Here is a 19,666-nt window from a genome sequence, read left to right as displayed (position 1 = left end):
GACAGGAGTAGGCCATACTTTCCCCCGAGCCTGCTCCGCCGTTCACTAACATCGTGGCTAATCTACCTTTAACCCCACTTTCCTGCTCAATCCCCGAGAACAGGAAGAAACTGTTTCCACTGACAGGAGGGCCAGGATCCAGAGGAAACTGAGTTAAGATAATCGGCAAAAGGACCAGAGGGGAGATGAGAATTTTTTTCTACACAGTGAGTTGTTGTGATCTGGAATGCACTGCCTGAAAGGGCAGTGGAATCAGATTCAATAGTGACTTTCAAAAGGAAATTGGATGTATAGTTGAAGTGGCAAAAATTGAATGGTTTTGGGGGAAGAGTGTGGGAGTGGGACTAATTGAGTAGCTTTTTCAAAGAACCAGTACAGGCATGAATGGCCTCCTTTTGTGCTGTATATTCTATGATTTTACAGTGAAGGACAACTAAATTAATCTATCATTTGGGCCACTTGAACAATGGGGAGAGTCTTCGGGAACTGGGAATGTTTACACTGGAGAAATAGTAGCCATGAAAAGACCTGACTGAGGTATTCCAAATATGATGGAATGGTCGTCACTTGTACCCAGAGCGTGTATCACCACAAACTCTGCAAATGGGTCCAGGCTTCATCACAGACGAGAAATGAGTTGGATTGAATTAATTGGCACAGGGGCAGTGAATACAATTTGAACTAATAAGTTATTTGACAGCAAAGAGTGTTGAGGTATATGAAAAAACCAGGGGGCAAGTTTTCTTTAACCTTTCTCCCCCAGAATGCCCGTTTTCTGGATGCAAAGGTCAAAGGGGCAGAGACTTGGTGGAACGAGTCGCTCCCTTTTATTTAGGTTTGCCCCGGGATTCCAGAACACTCCTTGGACTGTGGTTCAAGGGGTGGGGGGGTGGGGGGAGCGGGTACAGAGATTGGGCCTGTGCCTCCTGTAGGTTTAGGTCCAACAAAGCAGTGGGAGATGGTGCCTCTCACCTACCACCTTGCTTTCCTCATCATAGATCTGAGGGCCATCACTTGGAGGGGTCTCTGAAGAAACGGTGTTGTGGCTTAGGCCATGGACCTGCCCGCTGACCAAGAAAATTGCCAACCCGAAGATCCAAAAAGACCGAAGGTGGTTGCGTGAAGAATGCTCTTTCAGGCTTTCACTGGCTGCTCTACCTGGTCCTCTCCTTTTACAGAGCAACAAACCTATCAGGGGGTCTTGCTCATGTCAAGGACCCAGGACATGTCAGGGTTTCTGTGCCTGCACAGATCCACACTGGAGCAGGAGAAGGTGGTGTCAGGAAGATGAGCCCTATAAGTGTTTGTGCCTTTTGAACTTGGGACCAACTACTTGGGCTGCAGGGGCCCTCCCCGTCCAGTCCGAATTGGGCTGCAGAGGCCCTCCCTGTCCAGTCTGAATTGGGCTGTAGGGCCCCTCCCCGTCCGGTCTGAATTGGACTGCAGGGGCCCTCCCTGTCCAGTCTGAATTGGACTGCAGGGGCCCTCCCTGTCCAGTCTGAATTGGACTGCAGGGGCCCTCCCTGTCCAGTCTGAAATAGGCTGTAGGGGCCCTCCCCGTCCAGTCTGAATAGGGTTGCAGGGGCCCTCCCTGTCCAGTCTGAATTGGACTGCAGGGGCCCTCCCTGTCCAGTCTGAATTGGACTGCAGGGGCCCTCCCTGTCCAGTCTGAATTGGACTGCAGGGGCCCTCCCTGTCCAGTCTGAATTGGACTGCAGGGGCCCTCCCTGTCCAGTCTGAATTGGACTGCAGGGGCCCTCCCTGTCCAGTCTGAATTGGACTGCAGGGGCCCTCCCTGTCCAGTCTGAATTGGACTGCAGGGGCCCTCCCTGTCCAGTCTGAATTGGACTGCAGGGGCCCTCCCTGTCCAGTCTGAATTGGACTGCAGGGGCCCTCCCTGTCCAGTCTGAATTGGACTGCAGGGGCCCTCCCTGTCCAGTCTGAATTGGACTGCAGGGGCCCTCCCTGTCCAGTCTGAATTGGACTGCAGGGGCCCTCCCTGTCCAGTCTGAATTGGACTGCAGGGGCCCTCCCTGTCCAGTCTGAATTGGACTGCAGGGGCCCTCCCTGTCCAGTCTGAATTGGACTGCAGGGGCCCTCCCTGTCCAGTCTGAATTGGACTGCAGGGGCCCTCCCTGTCCAGTCTGAATTGGACTGCAGGGGCCCTCCCTGTCCAGTCTGAATTAGGCTGTAGGGGCCCTCCCCGTCCAGTCTGAATTGGGTTGCAGGGGCCCTCCCCGTCCAGTCTGAATTGGGTTGCAGGGGCCCTCCCCGTCCAGTCTGAATTGGACTGCAGGGGCCCTCCCTGTCCAGTCTGAATTGGACTGCAGGGGCCCTCCCTGTCCAGTCTGAATTGGACTGCAGGGGCCCTCCCTGTCCAGTCTGAATTGGACTGCAGGGGCCCTCCCTGTCCAGTCTGAATTGGACTGCAGGGGCCCTCCCTGTCCTGTCTGAATTGGGCTGCAGGGACCCTCCCCGTCCAGTCTGAATTGGGCTGCAGGGACCCTCCCCGTCCAGTCTGAATTGGGCTGCAGGGACCCTCCCCGTCCAGTCTGAATTGGGCTGCAGGGGCCCTCCCCGTCCAGTCTGAATTGGGCTGCAGGGGCCCTCCCCGTCCAGTCTGAATTGGGCTGCAGGGGCCCTCCCCGTCCAGTCTGAATTGGGCTGCAGGGGCCCTCCCCGTCCAGTCTGAATTGGGCTGCAGGGGCCCTCCCCATCCAGTCTGAATTGGGCTGCAGGGGCCCTCCCCATCCAGTCTGAATTGGGCTGCAGGGGCCCTCCCCATCCAGTCTGAATTGGGCTGCAGGGGACAGTTTTGGCCCCAGAACATCAGGAAGAATTTCCCTACTCTTATTGAAATAGTGCAACTGGGAAGTGGTGTTCAAAATCATGAAGGGTCTGGACAAAGTAGATAGGAAGAAACTGTTCCCATTGGCGGAAGGGTTGAGAAACAGAGGACAGCAAGTTAAGGTGATCGGCAAAAGAAGCCCCAGCGACATGGGGAAAATCTTTACCCAGCGAGTGGTTAGGATCTGGAATGCACTGCCTGACAGTGTGATGGAGGCAGATTCAATTGTGGCTTTCAAAAGAGAATTGGATAATTTTGTGAAGAGAAAAAATTTGCGGGCATACTGGGAAAAAGGCAGGGAATGGGACTAATTGTGCGCCTCTTACAGAGAGCCTGCACAGACACGATGGGCCAAGTGGCCACCTTCTGCGCTGTAGCCATTCTGTGATTCTATATACAGAATGTATTGTCACAGTTTTGGATTTGGTGCTTGCAGGCATCAATGTACTAAATAAACCCAGTGACAACACTTTGTGATAGATGAACACCTCTGAAGTTCCCCTTCAATTATATTGCGAGCATAAATTAGTGAGAAAGTTGGATACCAATCCCCATCATTTCCAAGGATCGGCGATGGCCTATGCAGATGTGTGGAAGCAATTGAAACTGGTTTGAGTGTGTATTTTCATGGAGTGGAGGTGTTGGTGACACCTTTGAGCCTTGGTGAATGCTGTTGCAATGTTTCAGGAGTGATGGATAATACCCCCGTGCCTAACGTGATTTCTCCGCCCTCTTTAATAACTACGTAGTTGCACTGGGAGCGAGAGAGGAAACTTTCTGTTCATCGTCCTCCTGTCTGTAGTCCGGTGAAAGCTGCGGGAATTGCCTACTCAGTGCATCCTGGAGGTTCCCGTGTGGGCCGCTTCCTGATCGCAGTAACCCAGAGCACACGGGAAATGACTCCTCCATTAAAATAAAACCCAGAACATTCAGGGCAGCCTCGCCAGAAAGAGTGCGGTTTTGGTTGTAACCCTCCATCAGAAATTGAAACTTGTGAAACTACCCTTTTGCCTTTTGACTGAGGCTAATCCACAGGTTGAAGCCAGGACGTTGGCCTCGTTTCAGGGCCCAGTGGATGGTTTGGTTGGAGGGTGCTAAGACTGGAAGGATGAGATCTCCTCAGCTGCAACTATCCTTTCCCTTTTCAGGTGCTGATTGACTTGCTGCGTACTTCCAGCAATTTGCACATTTATTTGATCTCCAGTGCTCGACTTCTATTATCCAGTGACCAGATTTGGAATATTCTGAACGTCCCATCACAGTTGAACTTGCCCATCTCAAGGGGTGGATTGGGGGAGGTGCTGTTAGATCAGTTTTAATTTGGCTTTGAACCTCTGGGTAATCCTCTACGTAGATTGTTCCGAGCACCGTCCAGATGGCAGTGGGGGATGAAGCAGTCCCAGCAGCTAGTCACCGTGCTAGTCACGTTCAATCCTCACCTTCCAGTTCCTGACTCCAGTGGGTGAGAGAAGTGGAACTGACGACTCCAGCATGTTCAGCCAATGAAGATTAACCAAAGCTTCAGATGAAGAGTCAGAAGATTTCGAGCAAAGCTCAATTCTGGCTTCACACCATGTATCAAAATTTCAAATGGTGATTCACCGCACAGGAAGCGCATCGAGATATTTCTGAGGGATATGGTGAAGCTCTAGATAAATACTTTAAACTTTCTCTTCATTTCTTTCCACTCATCCAACTTTGGGGGTTGCAATTTAGCATTTAAAAAAAAAATAAAAAGCAAAAATATAGAGTGAATTTCAATAAAGTGACTCAAAACAATTTGAATTTCTGTTGTATGTTGATGAAGGTTAAGTTCACCTTACAGTGTTGGAGAGACTCAATGGACCAGCTGTTTTTCTGAAGTCCACCGGGTTTTGTATCTTGTCGAGTATGTGCTGCTCACAAGAAGACCGGATTTATTTGAAGGATGTCTGGAGTTGAGCACAGCAAGAGGAACTGTGTTTGAAGCCTGACAAAGGAGAGGAGCTAGGATTGGAGGGGGAATGCTGTTGGTCACTTGGTACCTGGCTCTGCCTCAGGACCATCTCTGAGTCACCTCTCTTCTCATGTGACCCCAGGGGGTAAGTGCCAACAAGATCAGACTGACCATGGGGGAGAGGGGGCGTTAGTGTGCCCAGTTATCCTGCATTGTACTGGAGTCTTTAGGAATTGAAGATTAATCTCTGTAAGTAACTCAGGACTTAAACAGAGGCATAAAAATGTGTTTTTTTAAAATATTCTTTGAACAATTTTGTTAATGATTAACATATTAGAGATGGGGGTGGTCGTGGGAAAAAGAGTGTTTGACTGAACCATCCAATCAGATAACGAAGGGTCCATTCATGCTCCAGTTCACTATGGGAGGATGGAAGGAGTGTGGGAAAGGAATGGTTGAATGTTGTGTGATGAAAGTTCCAGGAATGCGTCCAACCAGTTGGGCGGCACAGTGGCGCAGTGGTTAGCACCGCAGCCTCACAGCTCCAGCGACCCGGGTTCAGTTCTGGGTACTGCCTGTGTGGAGTTTGCAAGTTCTCCCTGTGTCTGCGTGGGTTTCCTCCGGGTGCTCCGGTTTCCTCCCACATGCCAAAGACTTGCTGGTTGATAAGTTAATTGGTCATTATAAATTGCCCCTAGTATAGGTAGGTAGTAGGGAAATATAGGGACAGGTGGGGATGTGGTAGGAATATGGAATTAGTGTAGGATTAGTGTAAATGGGTGGTTGATGGTCGGCACAGACTCGGTGGGCCGAAGGGTCTATTTTAGTGCTGTATCACTAAACTAAACTAAACTAAAGCTGGAGTGGGGTAGGGGGAGGGGTTTATTGCAGCTGAATTTGACTCTGGTCTCGCCTGTTGTCCGCACACATTCACCATCCAGTAGGGGTCGCTGGATGGCAGCCAGCCCCCCCCCCCATTAACCGTCAGTCAAACCTTGGGGCTCTTGCTGACTTGTCCAGCAAACTCTGCACTGTAACCTCTTAACCAGCTGATACTGTCTGCCACCCCCTACAGCGGTAACTTTAGATCACAGCAGTGTGCCGTCTGCACTGAAGTTATACCACTGCCCTTAGCTGCAAAGAGAGTGATTCATCCGTTTGTCGCAACACGGATCTTTCCAGGAATCCTCTGATTCTGGGATGCCTCGTGGACTGAGCTTCCTTTGACCGCTGACCCAGACTGACGCTGTGGCCCATGAAGCCATTTGGTAGATTGCTGATTGTAGAAAAAGGTGTCATTTGGAAAACAGAGAGCAGCGAACAACTGCATGGGCTGCAGCTGGAAGTGTGCAATCGCAGGAACAGGAAAAGAAGCTGTCATTTAAAAGCAAGATCCTGTGAATAACGTCGCGTGTTACACAGGAGTGAACCTGGTCACGTCAGTGGAACCTGTGTCATTGCCCTAGGAGCTCACAGTCGATTTTTGCTTCTCTCTTTGCCACCGTTCTTTGAAGTGTTTGACTGTTTGGTGAGGTACAGTTCCACAGGGTTGGGGTGAGGGGGCGGGAGATGACTGGGTGGAGTGGAGGAGAACAAGACACCCTCCGGGAAATCTCGTTCAACTGGCTGAAGTTCACATCTGAGCCCAGACTGTGAGTGCTGGTGGGCTATTCGAGCACAGTGGGCATCACACATGTGTCCAATTGCATCCTCCCCTATGCCTCTTGCAGCGGAAGCCACTGGATCGCTGTCAGGAGCAGGAACCATGACTGACGTAACACCCCAATAACCCCTCTTCCCCCCACCCCCCAAAAAAAAAAATCTTGCTGGGCTCACTTTTAGCACCTGAAGAAGACCCTTCCCCCAACACTGCACAGACTACAAATCAAACCTGGGATCTTTCCCAGTTTCTACAATCCTTCTTCTCATTGGAAGAACCAAATGAGCCAAGGGAGGAGCAGTTTATTTAAAGAAAAGTTACATACTACATTTATCTCTATCGAAAGATTTGCAAAAAAATGTTTTTTTACAGCGAGGTGTTGTGATCTGGAACGCGCTGCCTGAAAGGGCAGTGGAAGCAGATTCAATAGTAACTTTCAAAAGGGAATTGGATAAATACTTGAAAAAGAAAAATTTGCGGGGTTGTGGGAGAAAGAGCAGGGCAGTGGGATTAATTGGATAGCTCTTTCAAAGAGCTGTCACAGGCACGATGGGCGAACGGCCTCCTTCTGTGCTGTATGATTCTCTAACTCTTACTTTTTGCCTCTATTTCCTTTGTAGCAGACCCCCAGCTGAAAGGTATCGTGACGAGGTTATTCAGCCAGCACGGCTTCTACCTACAGATGCAACCTGATGGCACCATCAATGGCACCAAGGACGAGAACAGTAATTACAGTAAGTTAGTGAGACCTGCCCCCCCTGTGTACTCAGCCCAGGGAATGCCCATGATGCTTCTGCGGCTGTGGGCTCTGGAACATTCCGTGTATGTCGGGCGCAAACAGCGGGTGACTGACTCCGTTACATCACTCACAGGCGGAATGATGGTAGAGGGCCAGCGTTGCTCAGTGATTGGAGGGGCTGCGTTGCTTGACAATTGGGGGAGGGGCTGCATTGCTTGGTGATTGGGGGAGGGGCTGCGTTGCTCGGTGATGGGGCTGTGTTGCTAGGTGATTGGGGGAGGGTCTCTGCTGCTCGGTGATGGGGCTTCGTTGCTAGGCGATTGGGGGAGGGGCTGTGTTGCTCGGTGATGGGGCTGTGTTGCTTGGTGATTGGGGGAGGGGCTCTGCTGCTTGGTGATGGGGTTTTGTTGCTCGGTAACTGGGGGTGTGACTGTGTTGGTTTGCTCGGTGATTCTGGTGAAGCAGCGGAAGCTCCGTTGAGGTTCTCAGTGATTGTTGTGAGCACCCCCTCTAATTTCAAAGAGTCTGCAATGACCTTTGCAAATGTTGATCCACTTCTGCTGCCTCTAAACCGAGGCCTCGTCTACCCTCTCAGATGGATGTAAAAGATCCCATGGCACTCTTTCACAGGGCAGGGGTGTTCGCTTGGACTAATACTTATCCCTTAACCAAAATTATTGAAAGACGGATTATCTGGTCATTAACCATGTGGGATCTTGCTGTGCACAAAATGGCTGCCATTACAACAGCGACTGCACTTCAAAACTATTTAATTGGCTGTGAGACATTCTCAGGTAGTGAAAAACGCTGTATAAATAGTTATAATCCGTTCATCTGTCTTTACCTTTCTCACTGCTGTGGCTCATCAGTCACTCACGACATTGCGATTCTTTTCATTGATGTTCTCCTACTCGCAGTGTAGTTGTAAGATGATTCCACTCTATTTCACATCCGACTGGAGAGAGATTTATTTTCATACATATTTAAATTTTGTAAAAATCTGCCTGCGGTGAGCATTGATCTGACCAGTGTCAAAGTAGGCTCAAATATTGATTTAATTAATAAATACACTTTTACATTCACACTCTTTATTTTCCCCCAGAGTGTGACTCCCTCGTGTTAAAGTACTTTTTTTTTTTGCTTGAGCTGTTTCCTCCTACTTTCGCAAGAAAACATTTGGGTATCTGGCTCTCAGTATCCACCATTGCCACCCCAAACAATATGGAAGAGTCGTGAATACTCTCTCAACCCGTTCACTGTCCGAAATCTCATGTTGCTGGTCTGATATCCAGAATTGAAGGAGCAGAAATTTTCTCCAACTAAATATTGGGAACATCAACATATTGGGAACACCAAACCCATTGTCTCTGACCCCTGCCACAAACTCTATTCCCTCGTCACCGACTCCATCCCTCTCCCTGACCCCTGTCCTGAGACTGAAATAGATTGTTCACAACTTTGACGCATATTTCACCGAGATTAACTTCTGCCCACATATTCACTCCCATCACCAAGACCGCCTAAGATTCTATAACATCTCAGCCCATCTCAGCTCATCTGCTAAAACTCTCATCCATGTCTTTGTTATATCTAGACTGGATTATTCCACTGCTCTCCTGGCTGGCCTCCCACCGTGCACCCACCATAACACACATAACAGGTGGCACAGTGGTTAGCACCGCAGCCTCACAGCTCTAGCAATCCGGGTTCAATTCTGAGTACTGCCTGTGCGGAGTTTGCAAGTTCTCCCCGTGACTGTGTGGGTTTTCGCCGGGTGCTCCGGTTTCTCCCACAGCCAAAGACTTGCAGGTTGATAGGTAAATTGGTCATTGTAAATTGCCCCTCGTCTAGGTAGGTGGTAGAAGAATTGAAGGAAGGTGGGGATGTGGTAGAAATATGGGATTAATGTAGGATTAGTATAAATGGGTGGTTGATGGTTGGCATGGACTTGGGCCAAAGGGCCTGTTTCAGTGCTGTATCTATAAATAATAATAACCTTGAGCTCATTCAAAAGTCCATTTCCTAACTTGCACCAAGTCTTGTTCAACCATTACCCCCTGTGATCGCTGACCTACATTGGTTCCTTCTCCAGCAACACCTTGATTGCAAAATTCATATCCTTATTTTCAAATCTCTCCATAGCCTTGCTCCCTCCCTATGTCTGTAATTTCTTCCAGCTCCACAACCCTCCGAGACCTCTGCGTTCCTCCAATTCAGGCCTCTTGTGCATCCTCAATTTTCATCACTTCACCATTGCCATCACCTTCAGCTACCTGGGCCCTAAGCTCTGGAATTCCCTCCCTAAATTTCTCTACTTTTCTCTCTACAATTAAGATGTTCCTTAAAACCTACGTCTCTGACCAAGCTTCTGTCCTAATATCTCCTTATGTGAAACACTTTGGGTCATTTTACTATGTTAGAGGTGCTATATAAATGCAAGTTATGGTGATATGTTACTGGACTAGTAATCCAGCCGTCATAATGTGGAGAACTTGAGTTCAAATCCCACCAGGGTAGGTTGAGAATTTGAATTCACCATGAACCTGTCGGATTGTCAGATAAACCCAACAGTTCAGTGATGTTCTTTTAGGGAAGGAAACCTGCCGTCCTTACCTGACCTGGGCCTGTTTGTAACTGTTACCAAAACGCTTTCTGAAGGGGATTTAGTGATGGACCCTCCCCCAATCACCAAGCAATGCAGCCCCTCCCCCAATCACCAAGCAATGCAGCCCCTCCCCCAAATGTCAACTTTGGCTGCAGCAACCGCATCTCAAGAATTAATTTTTTAAAAACCATTGGTCAGAAAATTCTCTGACCCATCACGCCACCACCCACCCTTCTCCTTAAATCTGCCAGTTATCGTCGTGGGGAAGTGCCTTTGGCAACACACCATGACTGTGATGGGGAATCAACATGTGGGAGTCACTATAAAGGGATTTGATAGAACGAATAGGGAAAGATTGTTTCTTCTGGTTGGGGAGTCAGTGACAAGGGTTGATCCTTCGTGGAAAAGTTTCTGCGGAAAAACACCTTTGAACACCAATCCATCAGGCAGTGGTCTGCACGGAATGTCCTCAAGGCCCTACGGGAAAAGGAGATGGTGGATCCCGAGCAGAATGCCTCATCACCAGAACTCTCAAACAAGCACCAAGATGTAGCTTGGCTGGTGGTGAGAAGCGCCCTCCCTGTCAGATACTTCCTGCACGCTCGGAGTCTCACACCCTCCGCACAATGCCCTCGAGGTGGCTGTGGTGGGGAAGAGACGGTTGCCCACCTCCTCCTGGAATGTGTCTTTGCAAAGCAGGTGTGGAAAGAGATGCAGTGGTTTTTGTCGAGGTTCATCCCAAGCAGCTCTGTAACACAGGAGTCTGTGCTCTGCGGGCTGTTCCCAGGGACGCACACCGAGACAAACATCAACTGCTGCTGGAGGACTATCGATTCGGTGAAAGACGCCCTTTGGTCTGCCCAAAACATGCTGGTCTTCCAGCGCCAAGAGTTGTCCATGGTCAGGTGTTGCAGACTGGCACATTCCAAGGTCCAGGACTATGTGCTGAGGGACGCACTAAAGCTAAAGCCGCCACAAAGGCTCAATGGGGAAAGACCACTGTGTAAGGACTTTCAACCATAGTGAACTGAGGGGATGGACCCATGGGAAACCCCTCAGGCTGTAAACACCAAATATGGGTTTGCTGTAAAATGTACATGGCATGTAAAATAGAATGGAAGGGTTGTGAGGCAACTCACTCCTATATTGAAGAAAACTGATTTCCTTTTGCACTTTTTGGAATGTCAACTTGGTGCTGTTTTGCACTGTATTTTTTTACAGATTTTTATGAATAAAACATATTTTTTGGAAAAACAGACAAGGGATAATTAATGTAAGGTGCAACAGTGTGAGGGGCTGAATGTCTTCTTCCTGTTCCTATGAGAAATTTATTTGTGCAGAGGGTTGCTGGAACAAGGAATGCTCTGCCTGGTTGAAATGGAGACCATTGTATTTTAGGATAAATATTTGCTGCAGAGAATGGTGCAGGGCCATGGGGAGAGAGCAGGGCAATGGGATTAGTTTTGGATTAAAACAGGGCCTTGGATAGAGAGTGGGGCAATAGGATTTGTTCGGGATTGATACAGGGTCATGGGGAGAGAACAGGGCAGTGGGATTAGTTTGGGATTGATACAGGGTCATGGGGAGAGAACAGGGCAGTGGGATTAGTTTGGGATTGATACAGGGCAATGGGGAGAAGACCGGGCAGTGGGATTAGTTTGGGGATTGATACAGGGCAATGGGGAGAGAGTGGGGCAGTGGGATTAGTTTGGGATTGATACAGGGCTATGGGGAGAGAGCGGGGCAGTGGGATTAGTTTGTGGATTGATACAGGGCTATGGGGAGAGAGCGGGGCAGTGGGATTAGTTTGTGGATTAGAATTAGAACATTACAGCGCAGTACAGGCCCTTCGGCCCTCGATGTTGCGCCGACCTGTGAAACCATCTGACCTACGCTATTCCATTTTCATCCATGTGTCTATCCAATGTCCACTTAAATGCCCTTAAAGTTGGCGAATCTACTACTGCTGCAGGCAGGGCGTTCCACGCCCTTACTACTCTCTGAGTAAAGAAACTACCTCTCACATCTGTCCTATATCTATCATCCCTCAACTTGAAGCTATGTCCCCTCGTGTTTGCCATCACCATCCGAGGAAAAAGACGCTCACTATCCACCCTATCTAACCCTCTGATTATCTTATATGTCTCTATTAAGTCACCTCTCCTCCTCCTTCTCTCCAATGAAAACAACCTCAAGTCCCTCAGCCTTTCCTCGTAAGACCTTCCCTCCATACCAGGCAACATCCTAGTAAATCTCCTCTGCACCCTTTCCATAGCTTCCACATCCTTCCTATAATGCGGTGACCAGAACGGCACGCAATGCTCCAGGTGCGGTCTCACCAGAGTTTTGTACAGCTGCAGCATGACCTCGTGGCTCCGAAACTCGACCCCCCTACTAATAAAAGCTAACACACCATATGCCTTCTTAACAGCCCGATTAACCTGGTTAGCAACCTTCAGGGATTTATGCACCTGGACACCAAGATCTCTCTGTTCATCTACACTACCAAGAATCTTCCCATTAGCCCAGTACTCTGCATTCCTGTTACTCCTTCCAAAGTGAATCACCTCACACTTTTCCGCATTAAACTCCATTTGCCATCTCTCAGCCCAGCTCTGCAGCCTATCTATGTCCCTCTGTACCCTACAACATCCTTCGGCACTATCCACAACTCCACCGACCTTAGTGTCATCTGCAAATTTACTAACCCACCCTTCTACACCCTCTTCCAGGTCATTTATAAAAATGACAAACAGCAGTGGCCCCAAAACAGATCCTTGCGGTACACCACTAGTAACTAAACTCCAGGATGAACATTTGCCATCAACCACCACCCTCTGTCTTCTTTCAGCTAGCCAATTTCTGATCCAAAGCTCTAAATCACCTTCAACCCCATACTTCCGTATTTTCTGCAATAGCCTACCGTGGGGAACCTTATCAAACGCCTTACTGAAATCCATATACACCACATCCACTGCTTTACCCTCATCCACCTGTTTGGTCACCTTCTCGAAAAACTCTAAGGTTTGTGAGGCACGACCTACCCGTCACAAAACCGTGCTGACTATCTCTAATGTACTTATTCTTTTCAAGATGATTATAAATCCTGTCTCTTATAACCTTTTCCAACATTTTACCCACAACCGAAGTAAGGCTCACAGGTCTATAATTACCAGGGCTGTCTCTACTCCCCTTCTTGAACAAGGGGACAACATTTGCAATCCTCCAGTCTTCCGGCACTATTCCTGTCGACAATGACGACATAAAGATCAAGGACAAAGGCTCTGCAATCTCCTCCCTAGCTTCCCAGAGAATCCTAGGATAAATCCCATCTGGCCCAGGGGACTTATCTATTTTCACACTTTCCAAAATTGATAACACCTCCTCCTTGTGAACCTCAATCCCATCTAGCCTAGTAGCCTGAATCTCAGTATTCTCAACAACATTTTCTTTCTCTACTGTAAATACTGACGCAAAATATTCATTTAACACTTCCCCTATCTCCTCTGATTCCACACACAACTTCCCACTACTATCCTTGATTGGCCCTAATCTAACTCTAGTCATTCTTTTATTCCTGATATACCTATAGAAAGCCTTAGGGTTTTCCCTGATCCGATCCACCAATGACTTCTCGTGTCTTCGATTGATACAGGGCTATGGGGAGAGTGCGGGGCAGTGGGATTAATTTGGGATTGACACAGGGCTATGGGGAGAGAGCGGGGCAGTGGGATTAGTTTAGTTTTAGTTTAGAGATACAGCACTGAAACAGGCCCTTTGGCCCACCAAGTCTGTGCTGACCATCAACCACCAATTTATACTAATCCTACACTCATTCCATATTCCTACCACATCCCCACCTGTCCCTATATTTCCCTACCACCTACCTATACTAGGGGTAATTGCTAATGGCCAATTTACCTATCAACCTGCAAGTCTTTGGCATGTGGGAGGAAACCGGAGCACCCGGAGGAAACCCACACAGACACAGGGAGAACTTGCAAACTCCACACAGGCAGTACCCAGAATTGAACCCGGGTCGCTGGAGCTGTGAGGCTGCGGTGCTAACCACTGCGCCACTGTGCCGCCCAGGGCAATGGGATTAATTTGGGATTGATACAGGGCTATAGGGAGAGAGTGGGGCAGTGGGATTAGTTTGTGGATTGATACAGGGCCATGGGGAGAGAGCGGGGCAGTGGGATTAGTTTGGGATTGATACAGGGCAATGGGGAGAGAGCGGGGCAGTGGGATTAGTTTGGGATTGATACAGGGCAATGGGGAGAGAGCAGGGCAATGGGATTAATTTGGGATTGATACAGGGCTATAGGGAGAGAGCAGGGCAGTGGCATTAGTTTTGGATTTCTCCAGAAAAGAACCAACATAGACATGATGGGCTGAATGGCCTCTATCTGTGCTGTAGAGCTCTGTGGGATATCTGTGCCACTTAGTTACACCTCTAATATAAATAATGAATCAAGATATTTGTCTGGGGAACTTAATGAGTTATATTATTTATCCTAACCTCATCTCTGGATCCGAGCCACCACCACTGTTTGAGGGAGGATTTGTTCCTGGCAGTGACAGGATATGTTCTTGACAAGAAAACGGATGAAGTCTGGCTGGGTGTGAACAATCCTTTCACTGCCAGAATCTTGTGCCAGTGCAGTCTAATTTATATGCTGAAAATTCTGGTTATTATGAAATTGCCCCTTCTCCCATCCTGGGTGTGAACTCCCCTCGTACCTTCCATTTTGCCAAATGACACTGATGCACTGTGTAGGAACAGAGGAATAGGAGGAGGCCATTCAGCCCCTCAAGCCTGTTCCACCATTCACATGGCTGATCTGCATCTTAACTCCATCTCCTCACCTAGGTTTCAGAACCTTTTAATACCCTCGCCGAAAAATAATCTAATTCCTTGGATGTTGTTAGTGTTGGTGATTTATACGGTTCGTAAGGGGACATTACAGCAAGCGGCAATACATGGGTTGGGGGGTGGGGGATAGAGTGTGAGTGTGAGGTGTGGGGTGGTTCTGCATAGAATGGTTTCAATTGTAGTCTTCCTGGGACCTGGAAGTGTAACTGGGATTTACAATGAAAAGGGGACTTCAGTTGCTAGCTGGTTTGGTGCGGTAATGTTTTGATTTATAATGATGAACACAGAGATTTCCCTGTGTTGTAAAACTGCTCTGTGTGGAATCCTTCTCCCAGGCGACTGCCTGGATGTTTTTTGCCTCTATTCCCTCAGTGATGAAGAGCAGTCCTCACTGTAGTTTAGACAGATACGCCCACTCACTCTTCACGGAACAGCAGTGCAGCTGTCACCGTGCTCCTGGCCAATTTGTCTCTGAGACTGCGGTAACTGAGTAATGTACTCATCAGATTGAGGCATGTTAGTGTGGGGATCAGCTTGTTGCAGCATTGAGCACTTCCTGGTCCAATGCAGGAACATCAGATGCAGAGTAAGAGATACCACATGGGTTAGCTACCCAGCTACTTCCTGCTATTAGTGTCTGCCATTAGTTAGCTTGCTTCTGTGCCCTTCAATTCAAAACAGTTTTTTGCAAACTAAATGTACTCAACAAAGGAACAAGGCATCTGGGATCTGAGTAAACAGGCAATCACCTGTGTGTCTCTTGAACCAATGGAATTTAAGGATTGAAAAATAAGCCGTGGAAGGACTGAGGAGAGGGTGAATTCATTAGGGATACAGGGAGAAAGCAGGAACAGGATACTGAGTTTGGATGATCAGCCATGATCGTATTGAACGACGGTGCAAGCTCGAAGGGCCGAATGGCCTACTCCTGCTCCTATTTTTCTATGTTTCTATGTTCTGTGTTTCAATGTCAAATGAGGTACAGAAAGTGTAGAAAAGAGAGGCAAAGAAAGATTGGATTGAGAGAGAGAAAAAAGCCAGAAAGTATGAAAACAAATATAAAAATTTTAAATCTGACATTTTTAAAACCTCCAGTTTATTGTGTTGTTAAAGTGCACTTAGGTTTATAATTACTAACCATAAATACCTGTGTTGGGTTTGATTACTATCTACCAGCCAAACATATTAACTTGGTGCCATTCAGTGCATTTGATTTCACAATCTCTCATCCTCAGGAAAGGGAGATATGCGGTGAGCTTTCTGCAGGAAACCCACACCATTCCAGGAGATGAAGCCACCTGGCTCCTGGAGTGGCTGGGTGGGGTCTACATGAGTCACCTCACCCCTGTTTCTAGTGGGGTGGCTATCTTGCTGGCCCCAACTTTTCTGCCAGAGATCTTGGGGGGTCAAGGAGCTTGTGCCAGGCCGCTTGTTCCACCTTGCTGTTCGACTGAGTAGCGTGCCTCTCCACTTTGTGAACGTGTACGCGCCCAGACCTGGTGTATTGCAAGCACGCTTCTTTAAAGAAGTATCTGCTCTCTTGAGCTCTATCGATAGCGGCGTGTGCATCATCCTCGGGAGGGGGGGGGAGGGGTAGGGAGTGGATTTTAACTGTACCCTCAAGGTGAGGCATCGCTCTGGTCCCCAGAGCGGCCAAGCGGCGGTGGAGAGGTTGAGGGAACTGATCAGCTCCCTCAACTTGGTGGACCTCTGGTGGAATCACCATCCTGACTCCAGCGCCTTCACCTGGAGGTTTGGAGGAGGAGGCTCTTGAATCGACCGCCTCTATATTTCACAGGCATACATCTCCCGCGTTCCTGGAGCCTATATGTGGCTGGTGCCTTGGTCCACCACCTGGTGTAGGTGGAGTTCACTCTGCTCCACACACGGGTGGGGTCCAAGTACAGGCACATTAACAACCGACTGCTGGAGGACAAGTAATTCCGGCACAATTATGCTCAGGTCCTGGGGGAGCACCTGGCGACCGAGGAGATGCCCCTCTTGTGGGCAGGGTAATCATCGTCCTGTTGCCGAAGAGGGACGATCTCCGCCTGCTTAAGATCTGGTGTCCGGTCTCCCTCCTCAGCACGGATTATAAGATCTTTGCACGGACTATGTCTATCCGCCTGGGCTCCGTGTTGGCTGAGTTTTGTGGGAGGAATTGCCATAGGTCAGCCTGGAGGGCGCCAAGGGATTGGAGGCTCCGCTCACATTGGCGGAGCTGACCGGTGCCTTCCACCAGCCCTCGAGGGGCAAATCCCGGGTCTGGACGATCTGACCGTGGAGTTCCTCGGGGCATTCTGGGACGTCCTGGTAAAGGCCCGCTACCCGACCTGAACCCGACGAGACCTGACGACACGTGTTGGGTTCGGGTCGGGTTGCTCTTCCGGGTCCGGCTTTCGGGCTCGGGTCAGGCCGGGTCCGGGTTAAACACACACAGTAAGTATTGCATTTTGCTCTGCTGGTGAGTGTCAAAAGTTGAAAAGCCTCCCTGAGCTGGGAGTCCGGGACGTCAAGGAGGGAAACTCTGAGTCTGCGCAGTGAGCGAGTGAGCGTCTCGATGATGTCATCACACTCATGCTGCAGATTTGGAATCTTCAGTGGTTGGGTCGAGTTGGATTGGGTTGGGACAGGCTCAGGTTGGGTGCGGGAAAAATGGAGGGAGACTCGGGCCGGGTCAGGCTCGGGTCTGATGTGGTTCTGTCGGGTTTGGGTCGGGGTTTCTCTTGTGACCTGAGCAGGTCACTGAGGGACGCTTACACGCGGGTCTTGGGGGAACACCTGGAAACCGGGGAGATGCCCTTCTCGTGGCACAGGGCGGTCATGGTCCTGTTGCCGAAGAGGGGCGATCTCCGCCTGCTTAAGATCTGGTATCCAGTCTCCCTCCTCAGCACGGATTATATGATTTTTGCTGGTGCTATGTCTACCCGCCTGGGCTCCGTGCTGGCCCACATGATCCACCCCGACCAGTCCTAAACGGTCCCGGGCCAGTCCATCCAGGACAACATCCACCTGGTCCGGGACCTGATCCATCTTTCTCAGAGGGCTGGTCTGTCAGTCGCCTTTCTCTCCCTTGATCAGGAGAAGGCGTTCGACAGGGTGGAACATGAATATCTTTCAGGACTCTGCGCACGTTCGGGCTCGGGCTGCATTTTGTGTCCCAGGTCCGACTTCTGTACACCACCGCAGAGCGTCTGGTTAAAATTAATGGGTCCTTGACGGTAGAGCATGTCTACCCGACCCGACATGTGTCAGGTTCAGGTCGGGTTGGGTCGCTCTTCCGAGTCCAGCTTTTGGGCTCGGATCGTCAAGGTGGGAAACACTCTGCACTAGTCTGCAGTGAATGATTCCATCAAAGGTAGAGCACAACCTCTTTAATATAATTAACTTCATTCCGGTGATCGGGTCGGGCGCAGGAAAAAATGAAAGGACTTGGGCCGGGTCGGGCTCGGGTCGGATGTGGTTCTGTTGGCTGGGGTCGGGTTCCGTTTGCAGACTCAAGCTGGCCTTTACTTGACGGTGCCCCTTTGCTTTGGGCGAGGAATGCGTCAAGGATGCCCCACGTCCAGTACAGTTGATGTGGTCTACATGGATTTCAGCAAGGCCTTTGACAAGATCTCAAATGGCAGACTGGTTAAAAAAATAAAATCCCATGGGATCCAGGGAAATGCAGCAAGGTGGATAAAAAGTTTGCTCAGTGGCAGGAAATAAAGGGTAATTGTTAACGGGTGTTTTCGCGACTGGAGGGCTGTAGTCAGTCGCATTCCGCAGGGCTCAGTACCGGTTGATAGCGAGGAGGATAGCTGTAGGCTGCAGGAAGATATTGATGGTCTGGTCAGATGGACAGAAAAGTGGCAAATGGAATTCAACCTGGAGAAATGTGAGGTGATGCATTTTGGGAGGTCAAACAAGGCAAAGGAATACACAATTAATGGGAAAATACTGAGAAGTGTAGAGGAAGTGAAGGGACCTTGGAGTGAAGATCCAGAGATCCCTGAAGATATCAGGACAGGTCGATAAGGTGGTTAAGAAGGCATAGGGAATTCTTTCCTTTATTTGTCAAGGTAAGAACAGGGAGGTTATGCTGGAACTGTATAACTCATTGGTTAGGCCACAACTTGAGTGCTGTGTGCAGTTCTGGTCACCTCATTACAGAAAGGATGTAATTGCACTAGAGAGGGTACAGAGGAGATTACTAGGATGTTGCCAGGACTGGAAAAATGCAGTTATGAGGAAAGATTGGATAGGCTGGGGTTGTTCTCCTTGGAACAGAGAAAGCTGAGGGGAGATCTGATTGAAATGTACAAAATTCTGAGAGACCTGGATGGAGTGGAGATGATGGTCTATTCACCTTAGCAGAGAGATCAGTGACTAGGGGGCATAGATTTAAAGTGATTGGTGGAAAGTTTAGAGGGGAGATGGGGAAAACATTTTTCACCCAGAGGGTGGGAGTCTGGAACTTACTGCCTGAAAGGGTAGTTGAGGCAGAAACCCTCAACTCATTCAAAAGGAGTCTGGATATGCACCTCAAGTGCCGTAATCTGCAGGGTTACGGACCAAATGCTGGAAGGTGGGATTAGACTGGATGGCTCGTTTTTCGGCCAGCACAGACATGATGGACCAAGTGGCCTCTTTCTGTGCCGTAAACTTTCCATGATTCTATGATTCTAGGTACGGCATAGGTTGGATGAGGCATGAAATATTTCTTTAATTTTTGAAGAGTTTATTCTTGCACACCCGCTGGGACCCTTTGTGTGTTGAAGGCTTCTTGGTTCCTATATTCAGGTTTAACCCTAGGGGCAGAAGGGTAACAGTTCATTGGTGACCCTGTTTCTTGGGGGGAGGGGGAGTCAGTGTTGCTGTGTTGTTATCCCTCTTGTTTTTAGCCCCTGCCGCTCTATGCTCGGCTGCTATCCCGATGTGGGGAGGAAGTGATGAGTGGGTTCTTGCTGCAAGTGAGCCTTCAGGAAGCAGCGGTAGATGACCTGATATTTTTTCAGTA

At 49.1% G+C, this 19,666-nt stretch overlaps 1 protein-coding gene across 1 annotated transcript in view; it reads left to right on the top strand.

Annotated features, from left to right (window-relative positions):
• The window catches only part of fgf12a (fibroblast growth factor 12a), a 171,231-nt gene that overhangs the window by 14,538 nt on the left and 137,027 nt on the right, over nucleotides 1-19,666 (top strand). The window contains exons 3-4 of the mRNA XM_068041596.1: nucleotides 788-807; nucleotides 7,068-7,178. Of these exons, the coding sequence (XP_067897697.1) occupies nucleotides 788-807; nucleotides 7,068-7,178 (131 nt within the window). The remainder of the gene's footprint in view (nucleotides 1-787; nucleotides 808-7,067; nucleotides 7,179-19,666) is intronic.

This window comes from Heterodontus francisci, chromosome 11, assembly GCF_036365525.1.
Source record: "Heterodontus francisci isolate sHetFra1 chromosome 11, sHetFra1.hap1, whole genome shotgun sequence".
In the NCBI taxonomy this organism is placed as follows: domain Eukaryota; kingdom Metazoa; phylum Chordata; class Chondrichthyes; order Heterodontiformes; family Heterodontidae; genus Heterodontus; species Heterodontus francisci.
Note: the sequence above shows the minus strand (reverse complement) of the source record. Positions and strands in the feature narration are given on the sequence as shown.